General features: G+C 40.1%; 1 protein-coding gene across 1 annotated transcript; it reads left to right on the top strand.

The window, feature by feature from the left end:
* The first annotated feature begins 6,894 nt into the window (after positions 1-6,894).
* ubac2 (UBA domain containing 2) lies at positions 6,895-21,925 on the top strand. The gene is made up of 10 exons (XM_034185054.1): positions 6,895-7,065; positions 7,253-7,377; positions 10,278-10,397; positions 13,556-13,662; positions 15,162-15,285; positions 15,384-15,431; positions 16,377-16,485; positions 16,944-17,086; positions 18,431-18,571; positions 18,832-21,925. The coding sequence occupies exons 1-10, from the start codon at positions 7,032-7,034 to the stop codon at positions 18,937-18,939; spliced, it is 1,059 nt and encodes a 352-aa protein (XP_034040945.1). The 5' UTR covers positions 6,895-7,031; the 3' UTR covers positions 18,940-21,925.
* The last annotated feature ends 283 nt before the right edge of the window (positions 21,926-22,208 follow it).

The raw sequence follows: 22,208 nt of genomic DNA, 5'->3' as shown, positions 1-22,208 counted from the left end.
TATGGTGTGGGTGCACTGGTGTGGCTGAATAATCCCACTGAAAACCGCACCAAGTTGGTGCCACACTGGAAAGGCCCCTATCAGATTGCTCAGGTGTTGGCTTCAGGTGGGGAAGATGCCCTGACATATCGCATTGTTAACCCTCTGGACTCGATGGAACGAGCCCAGGTTGTTCACCATGACAGACTCAAGCCATACACTCTGCCGCTGCCGACGCATACGCCTCCTGCTGCTCCTCTGGCCTGCAGTCCCTCCCATCCGGCCAGTCGTCAAGGTCCCAGATGTGGAGGGTCAGTCTCAGGCTGCGAGTGGAGATCACGGATTCTGGGGGATTTGGGGGCATCGGTGCCCACTCGATCTCGTGGGTGAAGAGAGGTACGACCTCCAGCGCACCTCAAAGACTTTATTAGGTTTTAAGTCCAGTGCAGCGCATTTGTTATGATTTTACGGTGATTGGTGGATGCTAATTACATCCAATTATTCAGGAGTCTGTTATACTGTTTGTTTTTTTTTGTTTTTGTTTTTTTTTTTGTTATTGTTTATTATGATGTATGTGCTTTGTTTACAGTGGTACCAGAAACGAGGACGTTTCGTGTTGAGGGGGGAACGTGTGTAACAGACTTTCTGATGTCTTTGCTTTATTTATTTACTGTGAAGCTGCACAGGGTTAATGTTGGCACTGTTGTGTTGTCATAGGCGGGATGCGAGGAGCGAAGGGCTCCAGCTTTTGGTGTGTGTACGGAAACGCGCCGCGAGAACGAGCAATAAAGAGGAGCCACGTTGTGGCGCTCGAACGGTCCACAGTGGTCCCATCTCCTTCTTTCTTTTAATATTTCACGCCTGTCAAGAGCCCACAGAGGAGCCGCTACACTAGTATTGGTATTTTGTCAAAATGAATTTATTTTTTTCGAGTGTACTACAGTTTAGTTTAAATTATTCAAAATTATTCAATTATTCTGGCGAATATTATCTTGCGCCAGTCTGGTCTAAACTTATTATTTTGGGTAAGATATTTTCTAGTCTCTTGGAAATGATGTGTGTAAATATTTTATAATCTTGGTTAAGTACACTTATGGGCCGATAACTAGCACAGTCAGTTTTATCTTTTCCCTCTTTATGAATCAAAGATATGGTTGCCTCATTCCAAGATGGAGGTATTGATCCATATTTTAGTACATGATTAAATGAGGCTGTCAGTATAGAGACAATAAGGTCCTTCATCTCCTTATACCACTCGGATGGAAACCCATCTGGTCCTGGTTGGTTGTTTGTTTTACAATCAGTTATTGCTTTTTTGACTTCCTTTTCAGTCATTTCAGAGACCAGGTGATTGTTTTGGTCCTCACTTACTATTGGTAAATTAACGGTATCCAAAAATGCAGTCATAAGGCTATCATTCACTCTTGGTTGGGAGTATAACTGACTGTAAAATGTCAAAAATGCCTGTTGGATATCTTCTAATTTTGAGACCATAATAGCTTGAATTTTTTTATGTTGAATTTTTTTTTAGGTTGAAGTTTTTGAGGCTGAATATTTTGATGCTGAATAAATTCAACTTTAAAAATTAAAATTCAAACTCTGATGGCACAGATTTACTTCCATAGAGGTGTGTAAGCCGGTATAGGGAATGAATAAAAGATCGGTTTTGATAAGATGATACCACGGCACGAGCTGAGGTGGTAAAGCCTCATCTTTCCCATTTTTCTGTCTCTCTCGACTGTCACTATAATAACGGCTGAAAAATGCCCCCAAAAATAGAGTATACAAACACTACATACTATAATATGAGCACAGCTTTTTTATTCCCCTCATCCTTCTTGCATTGTTTCTTTCTCTTTTTGCTCTGTATGCACCACTCTGCATTTAATCATTAGTGATCGATCTCTGCTCCCCTCCACAGCATGTCTTTTTCCTGGTTCTCTCCCTCAGCCCCAACCAGTCCCAGCAGAAGACTGCCCCTCCCTGAGCCTGGTTCTGCTGGAGGTTTCTTCCTGTTAAAAGGGAGTTTTTCCTTCCCACTGTAGCCAAGTGCTTGCTCACAGGGGGTCGTTTTGACCGTTGGGGTTTTACATAATTATTGTATGGCCTTGCCTTACAATATAAAGTGCCTTGGGGCAACTGTTTGTTGTGATTTGGCGCTATATAAAAAAAAATTGATTGATTGATTGATCCTTCTGAGTCTTTTGTACGATTTCCACCAAACTTGGTGTGTGGATGAAGGTTCAAAACTGGAACTGCTCTCTCACCAAAGGCCATTGGGGTCAAAACCCCCAAATGTGATGTCCACTAAACTTAATCCATATTTACCTGATGTCAATCATTGTAGTTAAAGGTCAAAAGTCAAGTTTTCATTCCCAGTTTTGCTGAACTTGGCACACATACAGAGGCGGGTGTAGAACTGGCCATCACGGTCAAATTTGCTGATGATCGATTATTGGAATCAAAGCCATGTCAAATGTGGCACACACTTTGGTGGATACCAGAAGTGCCCTGATGATTAGGGTGAAAGTCAAGATAATCAGGGTCAAATGTCAGTTGTCTAAATATCAATATTTATATTGCTCTTAAGCGTTTGGTGCAAAAAAAGATTTTTTATTGTGTGCCAATTTTTGTGTTTCCAACCTTATGTGCGATGTCCCGTTTCACGGAGAGATGAGCTGTGATGCAGGACTGAAACAATACCTCCACTACTACAAGCAATTCTTCATGAATAGAGACAAGTGAACAGAAACAATTCACATAACAGAATGTGTGAATGAGTCATCAGCTTTTCAGCTGACCACCTCAGACGCCTTGAATTAAAAAAAGGGTTTGTGACTTCGTACACCACTGCTCCGGCGTTCCAGTGTTCTCCCTGTCTTTCTCGCACATCACTTACAATTCACTGAGTTGTCCCGCCGTGAGACGTGTAATGGAAAAGATAAATGGAGGATAGAGCTAAGGTGACAGGACGGAGCACGCGTGTGTCTTTGTGTATTTGCATGTGCTTACTGCACAACAGACCAGCAAACCATCTGCTCATCTCCTCTTAATGAACAAAGCAAACAGCAGGAGTCGAGGCCGTCTCCAAATCTGGAGCTGCTTTATTGAAAAGCACACATACACACCTCTCTGTGCTGTTTAATCTGATTATCTTTGATTGAGAACAGGGGCAAAGCAACCTTTTTAGACCTTACTCCTACATCAGTGACAGAGAAGGTCTGAAACACAATTAGCAAGCTGTTTCTGAGCTCTGATTTGCAGTCACATCTGACCACAGGCAGCCAAATAGACCTAATGGGTGGGAACTAACCAATGGGAACAAACACGCTGCTGCATCTGTGCATGATGAGGATATGCAACACTATTAGACAGCTGTTCGCAATATCTTTTCAAATGTGCTTGGATGTAACATAAGCACTGGATCACTTGGCTTAAGTGCGATCACACCATGCCATGAATTTATACATTGTTCCACTTTGAAATAAAATTAGGAGTTTATCATGTGGGCCAAAGCTCATCTGCAAAGAAGAGTGGAATTTGACAAGATGTGACACGGGCGTAGCCATACATTTCTGAAGATTTATATGGGGGGGGGGGGGGGGTTACTGCATTTATCTGGTTGACCTGTAATAGGGGACTGCAGTAGAGGTGGGCGGATACCTAATATCGATACCAACGCTGGTATTGATATTGAACTATCCTCATGTAAAAAGATCGATACTCAAGCTTTTTTCTCTCCCGCAGCCACTGACTGCCGCACTGATTCATCAAAGTCTACTCTGTCTGTAAGAGCAGCGCTGCGCTGTGTCACACAACACAGAGCAGCGCACCCTTGTATTGTGGTTTGTCAGCCCTCTACCTCAGGAGATTTTGTTTTAAGTTGTGTTGAGTGATATTTTTTTAAACAAAAATGTTGATTGTAATAATAAAGTATTTTGTTGTTACTACAATGTTTGGCGAAATTCTATCCTAGGGCTTTTGGATCCATTGGATCTATGAAGCTTAAATATGAAAAAGTATCAGTATCAATATCGGTGATACTGGGCATGTAATTACTTGGTATCGGATCAATACCAAAATTCCAGGTATCACCCACCTCTACTAAAGGGGTAAAATATTATGCATATGATGTAATTTCTCTACTTCTGGGGTACAAACCACAGCATTTTCAATGGGTTTTGGGAAAATTACACGCAAACAAAGTGAAAATGCAAAGAAAAAGTGATGATGCAGTGGGAAAGTGGACATGTGGTTTGTTTATGACCCAGAGCACAAACGTGTCAAGGTGGTTTCGCAGGCAAGAGAATGGAGCTACTCTGGTTAGCTGTGTAGGCTAACACTTACCGACACAACATATCCCACCTCCTCGCCTTTTCTTCTACACTGGGAACCAAAAAAATAAAAAAATAATTTTTGTAACTGCTTTAGTGATTGTACCCGAAAACAAAACAGTGCACCATTTATCCTTGAGAAGTTATGCTGTGTATATATTAAATGGAGGCCCCTGTAAGTGGTCAAATCCCGCGACATCACAGAGGGTTAAAACGAGACTGCGGTCTCCTATTGCATGAACATATACATCATAGTGAATATTTCCCCTCAACAGCAAGGTTTGTCTTTCGGTGAGTGTCACAAAGAAAAAAACAATGGATTTTAATGAAATTTGGCAGGGAGATGTTTTAAAATGACTAAAGTTGTCAACAAGGCTTTGAAAATGTAAGCTAAACACAGTTGATATATGGCTAGGAGCAAATACAAACCCAAAACTTGATATTTTTTATGTTCCAGAACAGAAAAGTTTATTTAAAATAATGGTAATAGGTTAACATTTTTTTCATTATTTTATTGCAAAAGAAAGTAAAATATTAAAATTCTAGTATTTTCTGCTTGCATAAACAGTTCCTGTCTGAACATCATACATGTCTTTGAAAAGCAAAGAGAAATGTAGCAGCTTCAGGCATTGAAAGTAAAAAATTCCCAAACAGAGACACTAAATATTGTGCTATGTATCTTATAAATGTTGGTGTCATCAACTTCAAAAGTACATGTTTGATGGACAGCCTAACATGCAAAGAGAAATAGTGTTGAAAACAATTGGTTAGCTCTGGCTAGGCTAATGTGCGCAGTACAACCTAGCTTGCCAACTGTGGCATTAGCGGCTAGCAACAGATTAAGAGACATTTTCTAATGTCCAAAAGACATATATTGTTCTGTCAGACATCCTCTCATGAAATGTTATTAACCGGTACTTCATTTGGTTAAAATGAGAAACATTAACATACTGATTTTATCTTTCACATTTTGCAGAGTGGACAGAAGAAAAAAGATGATTAATCAGTGGTTGCTCCCCAATACACAGTCTACTGGTGAAGGTTAACAAGTCTGAAAATGGTCATTTTTGTGAAACGGAGGATCATAATAGCATGAGTCCCTGTCACCAAAGAAAGAAAAATATGAAGAATACAAAATTGTGACTGGCACTGACAAAATGCAATCTACAGCATCACCACTAGATGACACTATATCCTACATACCATAGTTTTAAGGATGCAAAGAATTCTCAAGTGCCTTCTACTTTAAGTATCAATTACATTATTTATTGTGCTATTTTTTATTAATTGGTGTCTATAGTTATATACATTCAATACAATTTCATTTATTTGTTTATTTATTGACATTAATTTGTTGAGTCCCCAAATTTTTAGATGCAGTATCGCTCTCCAAGAATTCAGCAATTTGTGTGTTGTTGCAGTTCAGAAATGCAGTGTCATGATCAAAGATAGCTCATACTATCTCCATTTTCTTTCTAATCTGGCCTAATCTCCCACTGAAAGAAATGAAAGAAGATTTACATTTTTGGGACAGGAGGGCTGACATTGACACACGTAGAAACCACATGTGAAGATACTGGTGGCATTTGATGCAAAGAAAGTAATCAATTTTTGAAATTATTAGAAGGGCGTCAATCAGTTTTAAATTGATAGATTAAGGCACATAAGACATTGCAGGTGTCACGGTTTTGTGGCCACAACCTGTCTCTCTACGCCCCTGCAAAAATCAAAGGCCCACGAGAGAACCCCGTTAATTTGACCTTTGTGTGGTCACATCCTGCCCAAGCCTCCAAGGGTAATTAACACTGTTCTCGCCATTCAGGAAGCTGACCTCAAGGCTTCTAGATGTGAAACACCCCGTCTGCTGCTCATTGACAAATAAACATGTACACTTAGTAATCGGTCAGGCAACACGAGGCTAAAGCGCAACCCTAATTAGATTGGTGTTTCAGGGCCTGTTGGTAGGAATGTCCTGAATGAGGTTTGCAGTCTTGGGGGGGACCTAATCCCCAGCTGCAGGGGTGCTGCTGGTTGGGGATCAGTTGGGGATCATCCTGAGGTATCATGGTACTTTTCTGGAGCTTAAGTAAGCATTAGTGATGACCATACCAAACAGTCTGTGACCCCTCTGTGAACTGCATGTAGAGGTATTTGTGCATTTAAGGCCCATAATCTGTTACTAAAATGCTTACAGAAAATGATTACATTTTGAAACTAATTTCTGCTTTTTCTTTTTATAGTTTTCTTGCATATAAATAATGTAATGGGCACTCAACTCGAACTCGACTCTCTTTACTTGAACTTGGACATAGACTTGAGTAAATTCATATGTCCTACAGGACTTGGTGGAAAACTGTTAAAAATAGGAAAGCTATCAATCCTACTGGACTTTTTGATTATGGATAAGTAACTAGGTGTCTTCAGTATCTTTTAATTACTGAAGCAGATATTCAACAAAAAATAAATCAGATAGCTGCTTTTCCCTCACAAACTAGAGAAATACCGCCCTCGTTTGGCCGACGCGCGTACTACACTCAGCTCTTTGCGTTGCAGTGACTTTTGGTCTTGTCGGGCTCCTGTAGGAGGCGCTGCACTTCCTTGTCTGTGCTGCTCTCACAGCATGGCTCCTTTCCCCAACTTTATCTCGGTGTTTTAGAGTTACTTTAAGGTTGCTTTTGGATACACGGTCCTTGTGTCTTTTCTGTAACTCATCTGGACATGATGTTTACCACCACCGGCTCTCGGGGCCTCTGTAAGTGCTGTTAAAAAACACAACCCTCTTCGCAGTTTCTCTCACTTTCAGCTAGCTCGTCTTGCTAACTGCTGTTAGCCAGTCGCTGGTATTTATCTGAGGAGGGTTTACTCTCACTTAAGTCTGCGTTTAGCCTCCTGATTAAACCCAGGCAGTTCGTTAAGTGAGGTTTGTGTGTTTTTCGCAGACAAAGCTCCTCTGTCTAAAGGCCTCCTGCTGGTGCTCAATGGTTTGACTGTGATGCTCATTCTGCTGCCTCAGTACCAACATCTGTTCATCTACAGTCTGCAGGCTGTCACGCTGCACCACCAGGTGAGCACAAGAAGACCAGGGCATTACGTCTGGGTCAAAGTTTCTTACGGATCAAACAAAATCACACACAGCAACATCTCCCACATTGTTTATGGGCCGCACGGTGGTTTAGTGGTTAGCACTGTTGCCTCACAGCAAGAAGGTCATAGGATCAATTTCCACCTATGGAGTTTGCACATTCTCCCTGTGTTTGCGTGGGTTCCCTCCGGGTTCCCTCCAGGTGCTCCGGTTTCCTCCTACATTTAAAGATATGCAAGTTAGGTGAATTGGAAACTTTGTAATTGCCCAGGTCTCCCTGACAAAAAAGGTCTCATTTGAGCCGAAATTAGCTACATGGGTATCTATCATCAAGCTTAAAATATTTAGGATAGGTTTTGCAAAATTGTCTATTTTGATGTTATTCAATGGAGGACCATGAGGATACTCATCTGGACCAAAGGGGGACTTATGTCGTAGGTCGCCTGTCTGTTGGCATTGGTGATGGCGTGTGTTATCATCTACTGAACCAGTCAACCACTGAGCTACTACTGAGCCAGTGAAGCAGAGGTATGGCATAGTTTGTTTGTTTGAGGCATTCTGATCCGATATCGAACATGGCTGCCATTGCAGCCATATTGAAAATGCCACCTAGAGCCATTGGTCAGCAGTTTTTAAAGATATTGAGCTGTAATTTGGTGCGAGGTTAGCTACCTAGTAGGTAGCTCTGAAACATATCCAATGGGTTTTTAAGATTTTTTTTTTTTTTTTTTTTTTTGGCATTGATACTGAAAACTTCTCCCGATTCTTTTTTTTCTTTTTTATTCAGTCTCAATAAGGTTTGTAAACAGATTATTTCTACGGTTAAATTTAGTCAAAGTATTAGGGAGGTGGTGGCGTAACAGCTTGCACGTTGGACTGAGACGCCAGGGACTTGGGTTTGCTTCCCGATCACAGCCATGCTCCCGACTGGCACTCTTAACATTGGTGCTGGAGAGGAGGGAGAGACACATGTCATGGGCCCTTCTGGAAACAAGTTTCATGCTTTTGTTGGTTACCCACATTAAATATGATCCTCTTTCTTTCTTCAAAGTTATAGTGACATACAGGCCTGGATTCTGACAAACTTTGTTTTCACAGGAGGGCCACTCGATAAGAATCCTGAACAAAAGATTAGAAAGACTTTTTATAAAACACAATGTAGGCGTGACAAAAGGTGGACATTATTTTGCAAATGCTAATCTTATTGGATCCCCGTAGGCATAGAGGGAAGTCTGAGCCCCTTGCCCGACCTGTGCAGCTTAAGGAGACTCCTGTAGATTAGTCTCTGAGGAAACATTAATTTTTAAAATTATTCACATTTCAGAGAATGTAGTTTACGTTTTACTCCTCCATGATCATACACCCAAGACACCACCAAGTCGCAATAATGCACACCCGTGGCGTTATAATTTTGTGTGCATGATCATTTTTGTGTGCATTTCATTCAGTGCAGTGTGTGAATAACGGGAATGCTGACTAAAAAAAAAAAAAAACTTTTCAGTCTGCATGCACAGAGAAATGCACCACATGGCCAAAATGTCGTCACTAATGCTCCCTCAAAATGCAACTGATACTACTCATCTAAATCTCCCTGAAGCCCCAGTCACACCAAGGAAATATATGAGGAACCGGTTCTATACATTTGTGTTTGTTTGTGTCCGATAAATTTTCCCATCTTCAAAATGTGCACCTTGTCAGGTGATGTTCACCACGTCTGTATGAAGGTTTTGCCATGTTCAAAACTTTAAGCGGATATCAGTCTGAGAACTTTCCCGCTGCTTGTGTTTTTTTTTTGTTTTGGTTTTTTTTTGGCCATTTTGTCCTCTGCATGTCATTTTATTTTTCCTGCTGCTGTCTAACTGTTCATTCTGGCGTTCTGATTGGTCAAAAGTCCAGCAAGTGCAAAAAGGTCTGACACAGTAAGTGCAACTCCATGTCTGACAGAAAAAGAGAGTGCCTCTTTTTCTGTCTGTTGTTGCGTCTGTCACTCTCAACAAGGTGATGCAACAGAGCTGTTCAAGTGAGGAAACATAACTTCATGCTTCCAGCTCACCAAACTCTGCTCAAATGCAGCATATTTGTCTGTAAACTGGGAAAATATTTCTCCTCAGGGCAGAGCTCCGTGGAAATTAGTGTGGCTGGGGCTTAAGTAACTGCTCCTCTGATATAAATACATCCAGTTGTTGCCTAGGTCGCATGCTAGCATTTAAGTCTCACAGCCATACAGCAAGACAGGAAGCACCAGGACCCTAAAAACTTGGACCGTCAGTTGTCCGCAAAGATATCAGCATCGCCAAACACCTCGGTTCAATGGCCTTATGATTCCATAAGCTTTTCCCTGGCATCTTGGAATCTCAAATTTGAGGATCCAAAGACATGAATGTTACTGCATAGATGAGTGGATGTCTCCACAGGTTCAACACTTTCACCACATACAGATACACTTCTGATGGTTTAGTCCAGGAAGTCATTAACAGCCTGGTACTAGTCTTAATCCCGGACAGTTGCAAACCTAGGTTCTGTTTTTAGATGGTTTTGAGTTCATCTTTTCACTCAGAACAAACATAAGTATAATAGTATATTGATAGTATATTGATTTAGATCGCAAACGCTTGCTTTAAATCACTTTAAAGGGACAGAAACTGCTGTTAGCCATGCCCCATTTAACATTTAAAAGGGGGGTCAACTGTTCCCACAGCCTGTGTAGGCGTGGCTTAGTGTGAACATCTGAAAAATCAGGAGTTAAGAAAAAGTATGACTCTGGGATATATACGCCACACAGTGTTGTTGCAAATCATTATAAAAATGCAACACATTCTGTCTTTCATAAAGCATATATGTGTACATACACACATTAAAAACTGTCCTTTGACCTCCTGTAGGTGTGGAGGTTGGTGTGTGGCAGGCTGATCTGTCTGGATGTGAAAGACTCCTTCTGCAGTAGCCTGCTCATCTACAACTTCCGCATCTTTGAGAGGCGATTTGGGACGAGGAAGTTTGCTGTGAGTATCAATCAATCAATTTCAATCAATTTTTTTTTATATAGTGCCAAATCACAACAAACAGTTGCCCCAAGGCGCTTTATATTGTAAGGCAAGGCCATACAATAATTATGTAAAACCCCAACGGTCAAAACGACCCCCTGTGAGCAAGCACTTGGCTACAGTGGGAAGGAAAAACTCCCTTTTAACAGGAAGAAACCTCCAGCAGAACCAGGCTCAGGGAGGGGCAGTCTTCTGCTGGGACTGGTTGGGGCTGAGGGAGAGAACCAGGAAAAAGACATGCTGTGGAGGGGAGCAGAGATCGATCACTAATGATTAAATGCAGAGTGGTGCATACAGAGCAAAAAGAGAAAGAAACAGTGCATCATGGGAACCCCCCAGCAGTCTACGTCTATAGCAGCATAACTAAGGGATGGTTCAGGGTCACCTGATCCAGCCCTAACTATAAGCTTTAGCAAAAAGGAAAGTTTTAAGCCTAATCTTAAAAGTAGAGAGGGTGTCTGTCTCCCTGATCTGAATTGGGAGCTGGTTCCACAGGAGAGGAGCCTGAAAGCTGAAGGCTCTGCCTCCCATTCTACTCTTACAAACCCTAGGAACTACAAGTAAGCCTGCAGTCTGAGAGTGAAGCGCTCTATTGGGGTGATATGGTACTACGAGGTCCCTAAGATAAGATGGGACCTGATTATTCAAAACCTTATAAGTATGAAGAATAATTTTAAATTCTATTCTAGAATTAACAGGAAGCCAATGAAGAGAGGCCAATATGGGTGAGATATGCTCTCTCCTTCTAGTCCCCGTTAGTACTCTAGCTGCAGCATTTTGAATTAACTGAAGGCTTTTTAGGGAACTTTTAGGACAACCTGATAATAATGAATTACAATAGTCCAGCCTAGAGGAAATAAATGCATGAATTAGTTTTTCAGCATCACTCTGAGACAAGACCTTTCTAATTTTAGAGATATTGCGTAAATGCAAAAAAGCAGTCCTACATATTTGTTTAATATGCGCTTTGAATGACATATCCTGATCAAAAATGACTCCAAGATTTCTCACAGTATTACTAGAGGTCAGGGTAATGCCATCCAGAGTAAGGATCTGGTTAGACACCATGTTTCTAAGATTTGTGGGGCCAAGTACAATAACTTCAGTTTTATCTGAGTTTAAAAGCAGGAAATTAGAGGTCATCCATGTCTTTATGTCTGTAAGACAATCCTGCAGTTTAGCTAATTGGTGTGTGTCCTCTGGCTTCATGGATAGATAAAGCTGGGTATAATCTGCGTAACAATGAAAATTTAAGCAATACCGTCTAATAATACTGCCTAAGGGAAGCATGTATAAAGTGAATAAAATTGGTCCTAGCACAGAACCTTGTGGAACTCCATAATTAACTTTAGTCTGTGAAGAAGATTCCCCATTTACATGAACAAATTGTAATCTATTAGACAAATATGATTCAAACCACCGCAGCGCAGTGCCTTTAATACCTATGGCATGCTCTAATCTCTGTAATAAAATTTTATGGTCAACAGTATCAAAAGCAGCACTGAGGTCTAACAGAACAAGCACAGAGATGAGTCCACTGTCTGAGGCCATAAGAAGATCATTTGTAACCTTCACTAATGCTGTTTCTGTACTATGATGAATTCTAAAACCTGACTGAAACTCTTCAAATAGACCATTCCTCTGCAGATGATCAGTTAGCTGTTTTACAACTACCCTTTCAAGAATTTTTGAGAGAAAAGGAAGGTTGGAGATTGGCCTATAATTAGCTAAGATAGCTGGGTCAAGTGATGGCTTTTTAAGTAATGGTTTAATTACTGCCACCTTAAAAGCCTGTGGTACATAGCCAACTAACAAAGATAGATTGATCATATTTAAGATCGAAGCATTAAATAATGGTAGGGCTTTCTTGAGCAGCCTGGTAGGAATGGGGTCTAATAGACATGTTGATGGTTTGGATGAAGTAACTAATGAAAATAACTCAGACAGAACAATCTGAGAGAAAGAGTCTAACCAAATACCGGCATCACTGAAAGCAGCCAAAGATAACGATACGTCTTTGGGATGGTTATGAGTAATTTTTTCTCTAATAGTTAAAATTTTGTTAGCAAAGAAAGTCATGAAGTCATTACTAGTTAAAGTTAATGGAATACTCAGCTCAATAGAGCTCTGACTCTTTGTCAGCCTGGCTACAGTGCTGAAAAGAAACCTGGGGTTGTTCTTATTTTCTTCAATTAGTGATGAGTAGAAAGATGTCCTAGCTTTACGGAGGGCTTTTTTTATAGTGCAACAGACTCTTTTTCCAGGCTAAGTGAAGATCTTCTAAATTTGATCTGAAAATCTGAAAAATCATGACTGGATGGATGGAAAGATGTTCACACTTTAAAGTAGATTACACCATAGTAATAATTAACAAAAATAGCAGCAAGAAAAGTTCAAAGTGCTTTACGTTCTAAAATATCAAACACAAAAAGGTAAGAAGTTGTAAAATTTAACAACCAATAAGAATGGGATTAAAAAAAAATTCAAAATATGCATTGAAGATGTGATTGAAGTGTAGACTTCAGGGATGGGTGATTTACACTTGCAATTATATCCAGATATTTCATGGTATTTTTTTGAGATAACGATGTAAACAAAGATATAAAAATAAAACCATTGATCACACTCACCTGTGGCCAAAGTTCACCAGACTTCTATAAAGAACTTATGTGAGTGGGAGATTGATGTTTTTGTAAAATCCTCAATAGGAGCAGTTAAAAAAAGAAAATAGGATATGCCCCATTCAAGGTCCAGTTTTCCAAAGTGTGCAAGAAGCTCTCCAAAGCATAGCCACGGCACACCGGAGGGGCCAGTTGGAGGAAAAGATTTTCTGTCTTCATGTGGATGTGCTGTACAGTTACCAGTTGAATAAGAAGAAATAAAAACAAATGTATGACCATCATACTGAATTGTCATAATATATTGGGTGGACAAGAATTATAAACCTTTTCTCTCACAGTACAGGATGTGTGTTGAGACACTCTCTTTGTGTATTACATTGGGATTGCTTTTAAAATGGTGCACTGTCTGCTGTACAGTTTGCAGGCTCAACCTGGACGATAAGGTGACTTATTTACTTACCGCACTCTACTGTGCTTTTTAAAAATTTCTTCCAGTCCTTTCTGCTGGGTACCTGGTGTTTGTCTGCACTGATGGACATCCTGCTGGCTCAGACTGTCCAGTTTCTGTTAGACTATGAGGTGGAGGAACTTCCAGCAGGACTGTAAGTACCTTGAACACTTTGAACAACTGAGTTTTGCTACTGCTATAAACTGCTGGAAGGAATAGCTTCAAATCCGACTACTACTTATTTTTTCTTGAAGAATTATGCAAGTAATAGGAAATGGGATAGTAGAAAATGCATGTTTTATGAATAAAATGTACACTTTCTTATTCATCTTTTTAATTGGTTTTCACAAAGGACTTCAAGAAAAAAAAATAGCACCTTTAAGGTTCAAGGGATCATTTATTTTCAGAAGTAACTGCAAAATAACCAATGTTGTATAATCAGAAAACTTAATGAAATGTCCAGAGCTATTAAACAATAGAAAAAGTCTGTCATTTTATTTTGACACTGATTTTGGCACCCTTTGAGTTTTAGTTCCGCCAGCAAAATGCAAATAATGTAAAACTCACCTGTCATCACATGGCCTCAATTAACTAATGAATTATGATTTTACTGCAATAAAATGGTTTCAATCTCTACTGCACAAAAGCAAAGACAGGAGAGCTTGTCTGATAGAATCTGAAATTTTATTACTAAAAATCGTGGTTTCATAGGCTACAAGGCAGTTGCCAGAGCTTGAACTCCCTGCTTCAGCAGTTTCTAATGTTATCAAGAAGTGTCCGTGGTCATTAAACAACACTTCTAGGACGAGGAGGCACTAATATGAAGACGGTAAGAGAAGTCTTTGAACGTTGGTGCACCCAGCAAGACTTGTAAACAGTGGTGATTTCTGACCCTTCTCCAAGCTGTGCACTGAACCAAGTAGGTTTCAAAGCAAAGCAGGACAACTGGAGGTGGGCTGAATTTTTTTTTTTTTTTAATAGCACTATCATGGTCAAAGTGCTTTATTTATTTTATCACTGTTGCACATAGACTCTCACACTCACACCAGGGTTCTGCCATACAAGGCACTCACTAAACAGCAGGAGCAGCTTGGGGATTAGGGACCTTGCGCAAGGGCCCTGAGTGACTTTTACGGTCAGAAGAGGATTTGAATCGAGAATCCTCTGGTCACAACCCCAACGCTTTACTCACTTGACCATCACCTCTCCTGGCTGTTAAATGTAGCAAAGGACTGATGAAATCAGAAGACTTACAAGGCATTTTAAAATCAGATGTGTTGTCCTGTGTCATGTGTAATGGGGAGTTGTGTCAGGAAGAGCATGCGGTGTAAAAACATGCTCAATCTACATGTAGATCTATCTTGGATGGACGAGTGACAGAAACATTGTGATGGCAAAAAAATGTGTAGAGGCCAAATGATTTACACACAAATATTAGTGAAGGGTGCCAGTAAGTAATTATGTGTTTACAAAATTGGTTCATTTGCATTTGTTTTTGAAGATACTCTGAATTATGAACTGAAAATTCATAGCTGCCAATAATTTTGACCAGGTGTGTGTGTGTGTGTGTATTAGTCAGTATTTCCACTGTTGAATTGAACTCTCAGATGTTCCCTTCATTCTTGTTCTTGACTTTTCCCTCTCATCACACAGGCTTGCTCCGGTCTTCTCTCTGTTTGTGCCTTTTTACTTAACCATCCCAAGGATGCCGGTTACACAGGTTCTAGGTCAGGTCCACATCACTAACAAGTTTCTGGTCTACATAGTAGGCCTGCAGGTAAGTCCACATTTATGTATCTGTGTGTCTGTTGCTCTCAGATGTACTGACTGGTGTTTGATGATTCTTTCTTGTTCTCTCCTCTTGCTGTGGTGCAGCTTTTGACCTCCAGTCCCTTCATGTGGCTGCTTGCGTTGAGTGGACTGGTAAATAGCCAGAATATTTTTTTTATTGGTTATGTATTTATTTATGTGTGTCTCACTCTCTTTTACTTTGTCTGTAGTCTGAGAACAGAAACACTAAGTTAAAGAGAATAAAATGTTAAGCATAAGCTTTTTTTGGTTCAGCATTTTCAAACCCAATGCTTAAGCTTTCTTTGGCCCCCGCTGCCTTTTCCCTGTTAAATAAGTGATCTGTCGTGTCGTTCTCTGTACTTATTGTTGTTGTTGTTGCCTGTATGATTGTGGCAGTGACTGTCTCATTGCTGGCTGCACAAAAATGTCCCCACGGAGATATTAAAGATTTTTTTTTTACTTTGAACTTGAACCCTTACAGGATAATCATTTCAGTTAATATTAACACCAAAATGTTACTCAGTAATTTGGAATACATTCGGATCTTGCTGCATTGTTATCTCAGCCATGGCTAAATGAATTATATGTAGGGGTGTAACAATTCACCTTTATTAGTCGGAACCTGATTTTAAAGTAAAAGATGCAACTACACCAATACACGAATCTGTGAATTTGCATAATGGATAATTGTACCCGTTTGAACTTTACATTCAGGTCACAATTGAACACTGTCATAGGAGTTATGCTAAGCTCACAACAGCTGGCTTCTTCTTCTGGGCTTTGTACTGTTGTATGTGGTGCTGCCCCCAGTGGCGAACAAAAGGTGAGCAGAGGTAGCACAGTATTTAAAAACCCAAAGGTCGTCTTTGAAAGTAAGCCATGCCACTTTTAGTTTATTCTAATTTATGATGGAAAATGAATGTGTAGATTAAAGAATTTTATCAAATTAAAATGCATCAAAAGGCATCAGATCATTCCGTAATAAAAGGTGTCGTTCCTAAATCATATAGCCCAGGTATCTACATATGTGTTGCTTTATAAGGGAGTGAGCATAACCATTTTTAAACTGTCTTTCAGATCTCAGGTGGACTGTACCTCTCTAATCTTCTTCGGTTGCAAAAGCTCATGTTTGTGCCTTCCTGGGTGTCTCGGTTGGGTCGGCACGTTCTGGAGCCCCTGTTCTCGAGTGAGTCCAACATACACACTGTAAATCCTATGCTGAAAATCCTTTACGCAGTGGAACACCTTCCCCCCACATATAGTCCATTAATGATCCTCAATCCCTCAATATGATCTGTTGCTCTTTTTATTAACTGGAAAGGAAAAACTAAATCTTGTAGCCTCTGCTGAATTCTTTCATCAAAACTTCATGCAGCTTTTAAAATTGGAATGAGGAAAAAATAGTGACTTCAAAGTGTTCAGCTGGATACAACTTAATCTTTTCTCGATTCACTTCACTCTGTTTTTATAATATTGGTCTCGCTGTTTGCTACAATTGGGACTACTCTAATTAGCCAAATTTGTAGTAACCTAAATTTCTGCAATACTAGATCACATTAATTTTAAATTAAAATAAATAAAAGCGATCACCAACAGTGCAGGGATCCTCGTTTCTAGTGATAATGTGTTATTGTGGTCATCAAGGCTCCCAGCCGACTGGTGAGACACCTCTGGGGATGGGCGCCACTCTTGACATACAGAGGCAGCAGAGGATGGACCTTCTTGACCAGCAGCTGCTGCTGGCTCAGTACAACGAGGCCAGGAGGAATGCCAGGCAGCAGCCACAGGTAGGTGGACACCCAGAATGACACATTTAGACTTGTAATGTAGTGATGGTTGGTCCAACAGCTCCTTAAAACTGAAGCCAAGAAGTATTTGTGGCTCATTGCATCATAGTTATTACATTTGGCTGATCTCAGCTGCTCTGGATTGTGGCAGTGGATCTTGTGCAGGTCTGCATTGCAGGGATTAAAGTTCTCCATTGCTATGAGGGATTTCTGTCAATTGGGCTGCCAAAACGCAGGTTTTATGCTGATGCTGTCCAGATACAAAATCAAGGCTGGATGCAGGATATAAAATTTACCATGATGAAAACTTTCAAAAATAGATTTCTAGAATAATAACTCTATGTTGTTTTTGTTTTTCTTCTGGCAGCGAGTCTTTTTTTAATGTAATGTAAGCTCAGCATTACTGGGTCTGTTTGGGTTTCTAGCTTTAAAATCAGGTACGTTAGGATGAGGGAAGCCAAAACATATAAAAGTGATTACAGCTCTTGTGGTTAATAATCTTATTAAACAAACATGTAGGCTGTGATATCAATTTTGGTTTAAAGGCAAAGGTGAAAATATGCAAAAGGAAATACAAATACAGCACACATTAAGCAGTACAAGTAAAGTTGGAGTGAGAAAATAGTCCTCCATATCTCTCCAGAATGCATCCCTGGATATCAAAAACCCAAATCCAACCCTAAAACACGGCCAGGAACCTTCCTCACTGAATCCAAGTGCAATAACCATTTGGCTACCACCCCTTACTTTTATTTTTTTTTTTTGAAGTACAAGCTGTAGAAAAGCTGTCTCCTTAAATATGTTTATCCTGAAGTATTTAAAGGTTAAAGCCTTTCTATAATATGATGCTGCATTAGAAAAAACAGCAATGGCTAGTGAGTGAAATTTCATCTTGTTCAGCAGGAGAACAGTTTGCGGTTTTCTTAGCTGTCTCCACCTTGTTGTTCCTTAAATAATAGGATGCGATGGCATAAGGGTTTCTGTTAAAAGGTAGATGGTGAGCAGCTTTTGTTTTAGCCGTGGACAAAAAAATTCAGTCACAATTTATATATTTTTTGGTTTAATCCCTGACATTGGGATTTGGCACAAGTTTTATGCCAGGTATCCTTCCTAATGCAACTCAATCTCTATATGGACAAATATGCTTACAGCTCCAGATGGTCTCAGACGGTCTCCTAGCCAAATACTAACCAGACTGACCGATTCATTTCTGAGAGCCGTTGGGATCAGGTGTCGTTGTAGTGGTATGGCTGTGCTGGTTGCAGCATAGTTCAAAAGTTCTTTCTCACTCAAAGCAGATGACACGTGCAGGCCGTTACTTGTTTCTTCCTCGTGTGTGTGCAGTCTGGTTTGCTCCAGTGGACCAGGTTTTTCCCCACCCTGAGGCACAGAGGGCAGAACCATCCTCCAGCACAGCCCCACACTCAGGCACACGCCTCCTCACAGCCGCCTCTGCTGGACAACTCACCCGTGGCAGAGGAGCAGGTAGGTGTCCGCCAGCACATTGTACATGTTTGCTGTCGATCTGCAGCCAGTTTCTATGATACCTTGTGAAAATATTGTGTACTGAAAGATAAAGACGACCTGAAGTGAATTTTTAGGAAGTAGTTTGTCATTTATGAATTGCAGCCTTTTTGGGATGATGTGCATTTGTGTTGCTGTAGTTGCACTTGTTTTCACTGATAGGTATCCTTGATACACATTTAAATGTCTGCTGAAATGTTGTTTTCTTAATTTCCCCCCAGGTTGCAAGGTTGGTAGAAATGGGCTTTTCAAGGACTGACGCGCTGGAGGCGCTCAGAGCTTCAAACAATGACATTACCATGGCCACTAACTTCCTCTTGCAACACTGAGATCTCAGTAAGAGCAACAGAACGAGGACAAGGAAAGAGAGAAAGCTGAGAGAATCGAAGACAGTTAATTGTGGTGGTGGGCACGGAAATTGTACAGACAGTCTGTACTGCTCCCTGCAGCGGTGTTAGCTTGACCTGGTGTGGTCTGAGCTTGACGGCACAGCAATTATTGACGGAGCGCGAAGCACAAATGGGAGATGTTTGCGTCACAGCTTTGAGATGGCCGTTGCAGTGTGAAGTAACATTTGTTGCTCCGGGCAGATGCATCAGACTCAAACGGTTTTTCCCAGTGAAAAATATCCGGGAAACAAATGGGTCAAAGCTTTATTGACAGTATGGCTGAGAACTTAAAACTTCAGTCTAGAGAAGCGCGTTTCTCTAAAACAACGCTGATACAGAAGTTCACCAGTCAGCTGAGCTCCAGCACATCTTCTACACAAATGCCAACTAACAACTCTCAGAAATGTATTTTTAGTTATCGCTGTGCCACGTCGCACCCTTGTCTACGATAGGTGGAAAATGACAGGAAGTTTAATCACGGGAACAGTATTATTCATCTCACCAGATAAAAGGAAAGGAGCTTATTTAATTTTATTTGGAAGCTGTTTTATTATTTTACTTTTTTGTCACTGGAGGAAAATAAAGGGGAGTACGACACGTGTACCGTATTTCCTTATTAATAGCCGGGGCATGCAGTGTGCAGACTCAGCACCTAAATGAGGCAAGCAAGTATTAACAAAATGCAGCGTGCTGTCTGCTCTGCAATTTATAAGTTTCACACCAAAGACAACCGCTTTACATCTGTCATGTAGCATCGAGCTAGATGTTCTCAATATAATGGGATGATGATAAATCAATGCAGTGCTAAATTGAAATGATACGAGTGTGCCACCTATTGTCGTTCCCCTGCAACTGACACCGTGCCATGCTGTTTAATCGTAGGGGTTTAAGGTACCACTTTGCAGCGCACTTAGAAAAAGAAAAATTTAAAGTAAAAATTGTACACAATGCCTCACAAGATTCCTTTTAAGTTTTACAACAGCCCATGTCATTTTGAGAGGGGAACAACAACATCCTGTTTTATACAATGAAAAAATGGTATACGTTATGAACCATGTGGTAGTTGCTTCAATTCGTGTATGACGCAATAAGCAACCCTGAATTGCGATAGTAAAACCTACTTTTTTCAAGGCTGAAGAAATAGATCTACTAATGTCCTTCATATAATGAGAATAATTTATTGTAAACTACCTACCTTGCTGTTTTTTGGCAAACGCAACAGCTTGCAGATTTGTTTCAGCACAAAAAGCACAGTAGGAACTGTGCTTTTTTTGTGACATCACTGGTAGAAGATTACCAGTATGTTGTCCATCAGCACACACGCTCAAGCAGGAGGCTGCTATTTGAACCCGTGACTGCTCACACGGACAATCAGCCAGGCAGCGACATCTGGTGGCTAATATACGTGACTTAGCCTTTAAACAAGAGTGGCGCCTGTTTAAGGCAGGTGTTTAATTTTTTCTGGCGGAGTTTTGACCAAGCAATTAAATGAGGCAGACCCGTATTTAAGGGCAGGCGTTTAATCAAGGAAATACGGTAAATAGAGGAAAACAGCAAGGCTATATTTGTTGTAACCTTTATTTCACCTGGTTTGTCCCATTGAGATCAGAAGATCTATTTTTCAAGGGAGACCTGACCAAAAATGGCAGCAATACACAGTTTCAACAGTCACGCAGACTCAATACAGTACAAATATGTAAGAAAACATCTGTTAAAACAGTGACATTCATAAAGTCTGCATTTATGAGGAGATCCAAAGGTTACAAAAAAGGACAAACATAAGAATCTTATGATGAAGCAATCAATAAAGAATGTGACCTACAGGATAAAACAGAAGTGAGACCACCCAAGTACATGATGACTTTTCTTAAAGCATTCAAAGTTGTCACATCTCAATAATTGCATTGTGTCAAAGATGACCAATGTGATTACTTTGGATCTTATATTAAAGGATACCCTTACATCTAATCAGTTCATTGCATTGAGTTTCCATTTTGGCACCTTTATTATTATTTTTTTTTTACATCTTTCCAAAGTATTTGTTTTTGCTCAAAAGAGAACATGATGTACTTGTCAGCTTAGAATTTTTTTTAATCAAATCTCATTTTAAAGGGTCTCATGGGCAAGACAGAAAAGTGTGATGTAATTTCACATGTTACACACTGTACTTTTGCTGTTTCAGTTTGCAGCTGTTTGTTGTGTTTCCTGCAGCCGTTTCATACATAAGATGTAACCTGGCAGTTTCCCCCAAATGACAGTTGCTGCTGAAGTCCGTCAAGAGCCGACTGTTTTGGATTCCCTCTTTTTTTAAAACTGCATTTACGTTGTACATATATTTTATGTACATTGGTGCCAGAGATGGGCTTCTTTAGCAGGATCCAGGCTCTGTGGACTATCTCAGGGTTATGACATGCTACTTTAAACACATTTGCACACGAGTGCACATCTAGAGACTGAAATCGCATTTCCCCAGACCAGACCTCCAGCTTTTCACATCCATCCTGCTGTCCTGTACTTGGTCCTCATGTTTTTATTTTTGTCTGGAATGTCATTTTGTTTGCAGGCACACTTGTCTAAATTATGCCAAGTCTTAAAAAAAAGTCAGATTTTATTTATTATGCAATATTATGACAGTGGCAAATTAAGGACACTGTGCACTATATAGTAAGAACTCTGTCTATAAATGTACTTGTGAATATTTTGTGCAGGAAAAGTACAGTTTCAGCATTACGTGCTGTTAACAGATGTGCTAGTTTTATATTTTGTGTGTGTTAATATTGATAATATATGACCACTGGCTTTTGTCATTTGTGTGTGTACTTTAAGAGTGATACAGTTGATGAGAAAGTTTCTGCATGGACAAATTAATGATGGACTGTAGTGAACCATTTGCTCTGTGGAATAAATTAACTTTCTGCTGAAATGATTTGCTTTGCACAGGAGGTATTTTATGAAGCAAGATGAGTGAAAACAGACAAGGCACAAGCTATTATTTATGCATAACACCCCCCCCCCCCAACCCCCAAATTCTATTATTGAGGATGGAAGAATCATAACTATTATGCATGTATGTCTGGAGAGATCCTGCATGCTTTCCACTCATGCACCAAATTATAACGACGCATAAAGATGATGGCATGATGCAAAAAAATTTTTGTACACACATAAACAAAAATTCAGCATGTCAGTAGCTTTTATGAATACTATTA

The sequence above is a fragment of the Thalassophryne amazonica genome, chromosome 13 (genome assembly GCF_902500255.1).
Source record: "Thalassophryne amazonica chromosome 13, fThaAma1.1, whole genome shotgun sequence".
NCBI classification, from domain to species: Eukaryota; Metazoa; Chordata; class Actinopteri; order Batrachoidiformes; family Batrachoididae; genus Thalassophryne; species Thalassophryne amazonica.
Note: the sequence above shows the minus strand (reverse complement) of the source record. Positions and strands in the feature narration are given on the sequence as shown.

Bases quoted from the DNA above. Each gene is read 5' to 3' on its own strand.
- ubac2 (XM_034185054.1), top strand. From the start codon at position 7,032: ATGATGTTTACCACCACCGGCTCTCGGGGCCTCT. The intron at 10,398-13,555 runs GTGAGTATCAAT...AATTTCTTCCAG, and splicing joins TTGGGACGAGGAAGTTTGCT to TCCTTTCTGCTGGGTACCTG. The intron at 16,486-16,943 runs GTGAGTCCAACA...GTGGTCATCAAG, and splicing joins TCTGGAGCCCCTGTTCTCGA to GCTCCCAGCCGACTGGTGAG.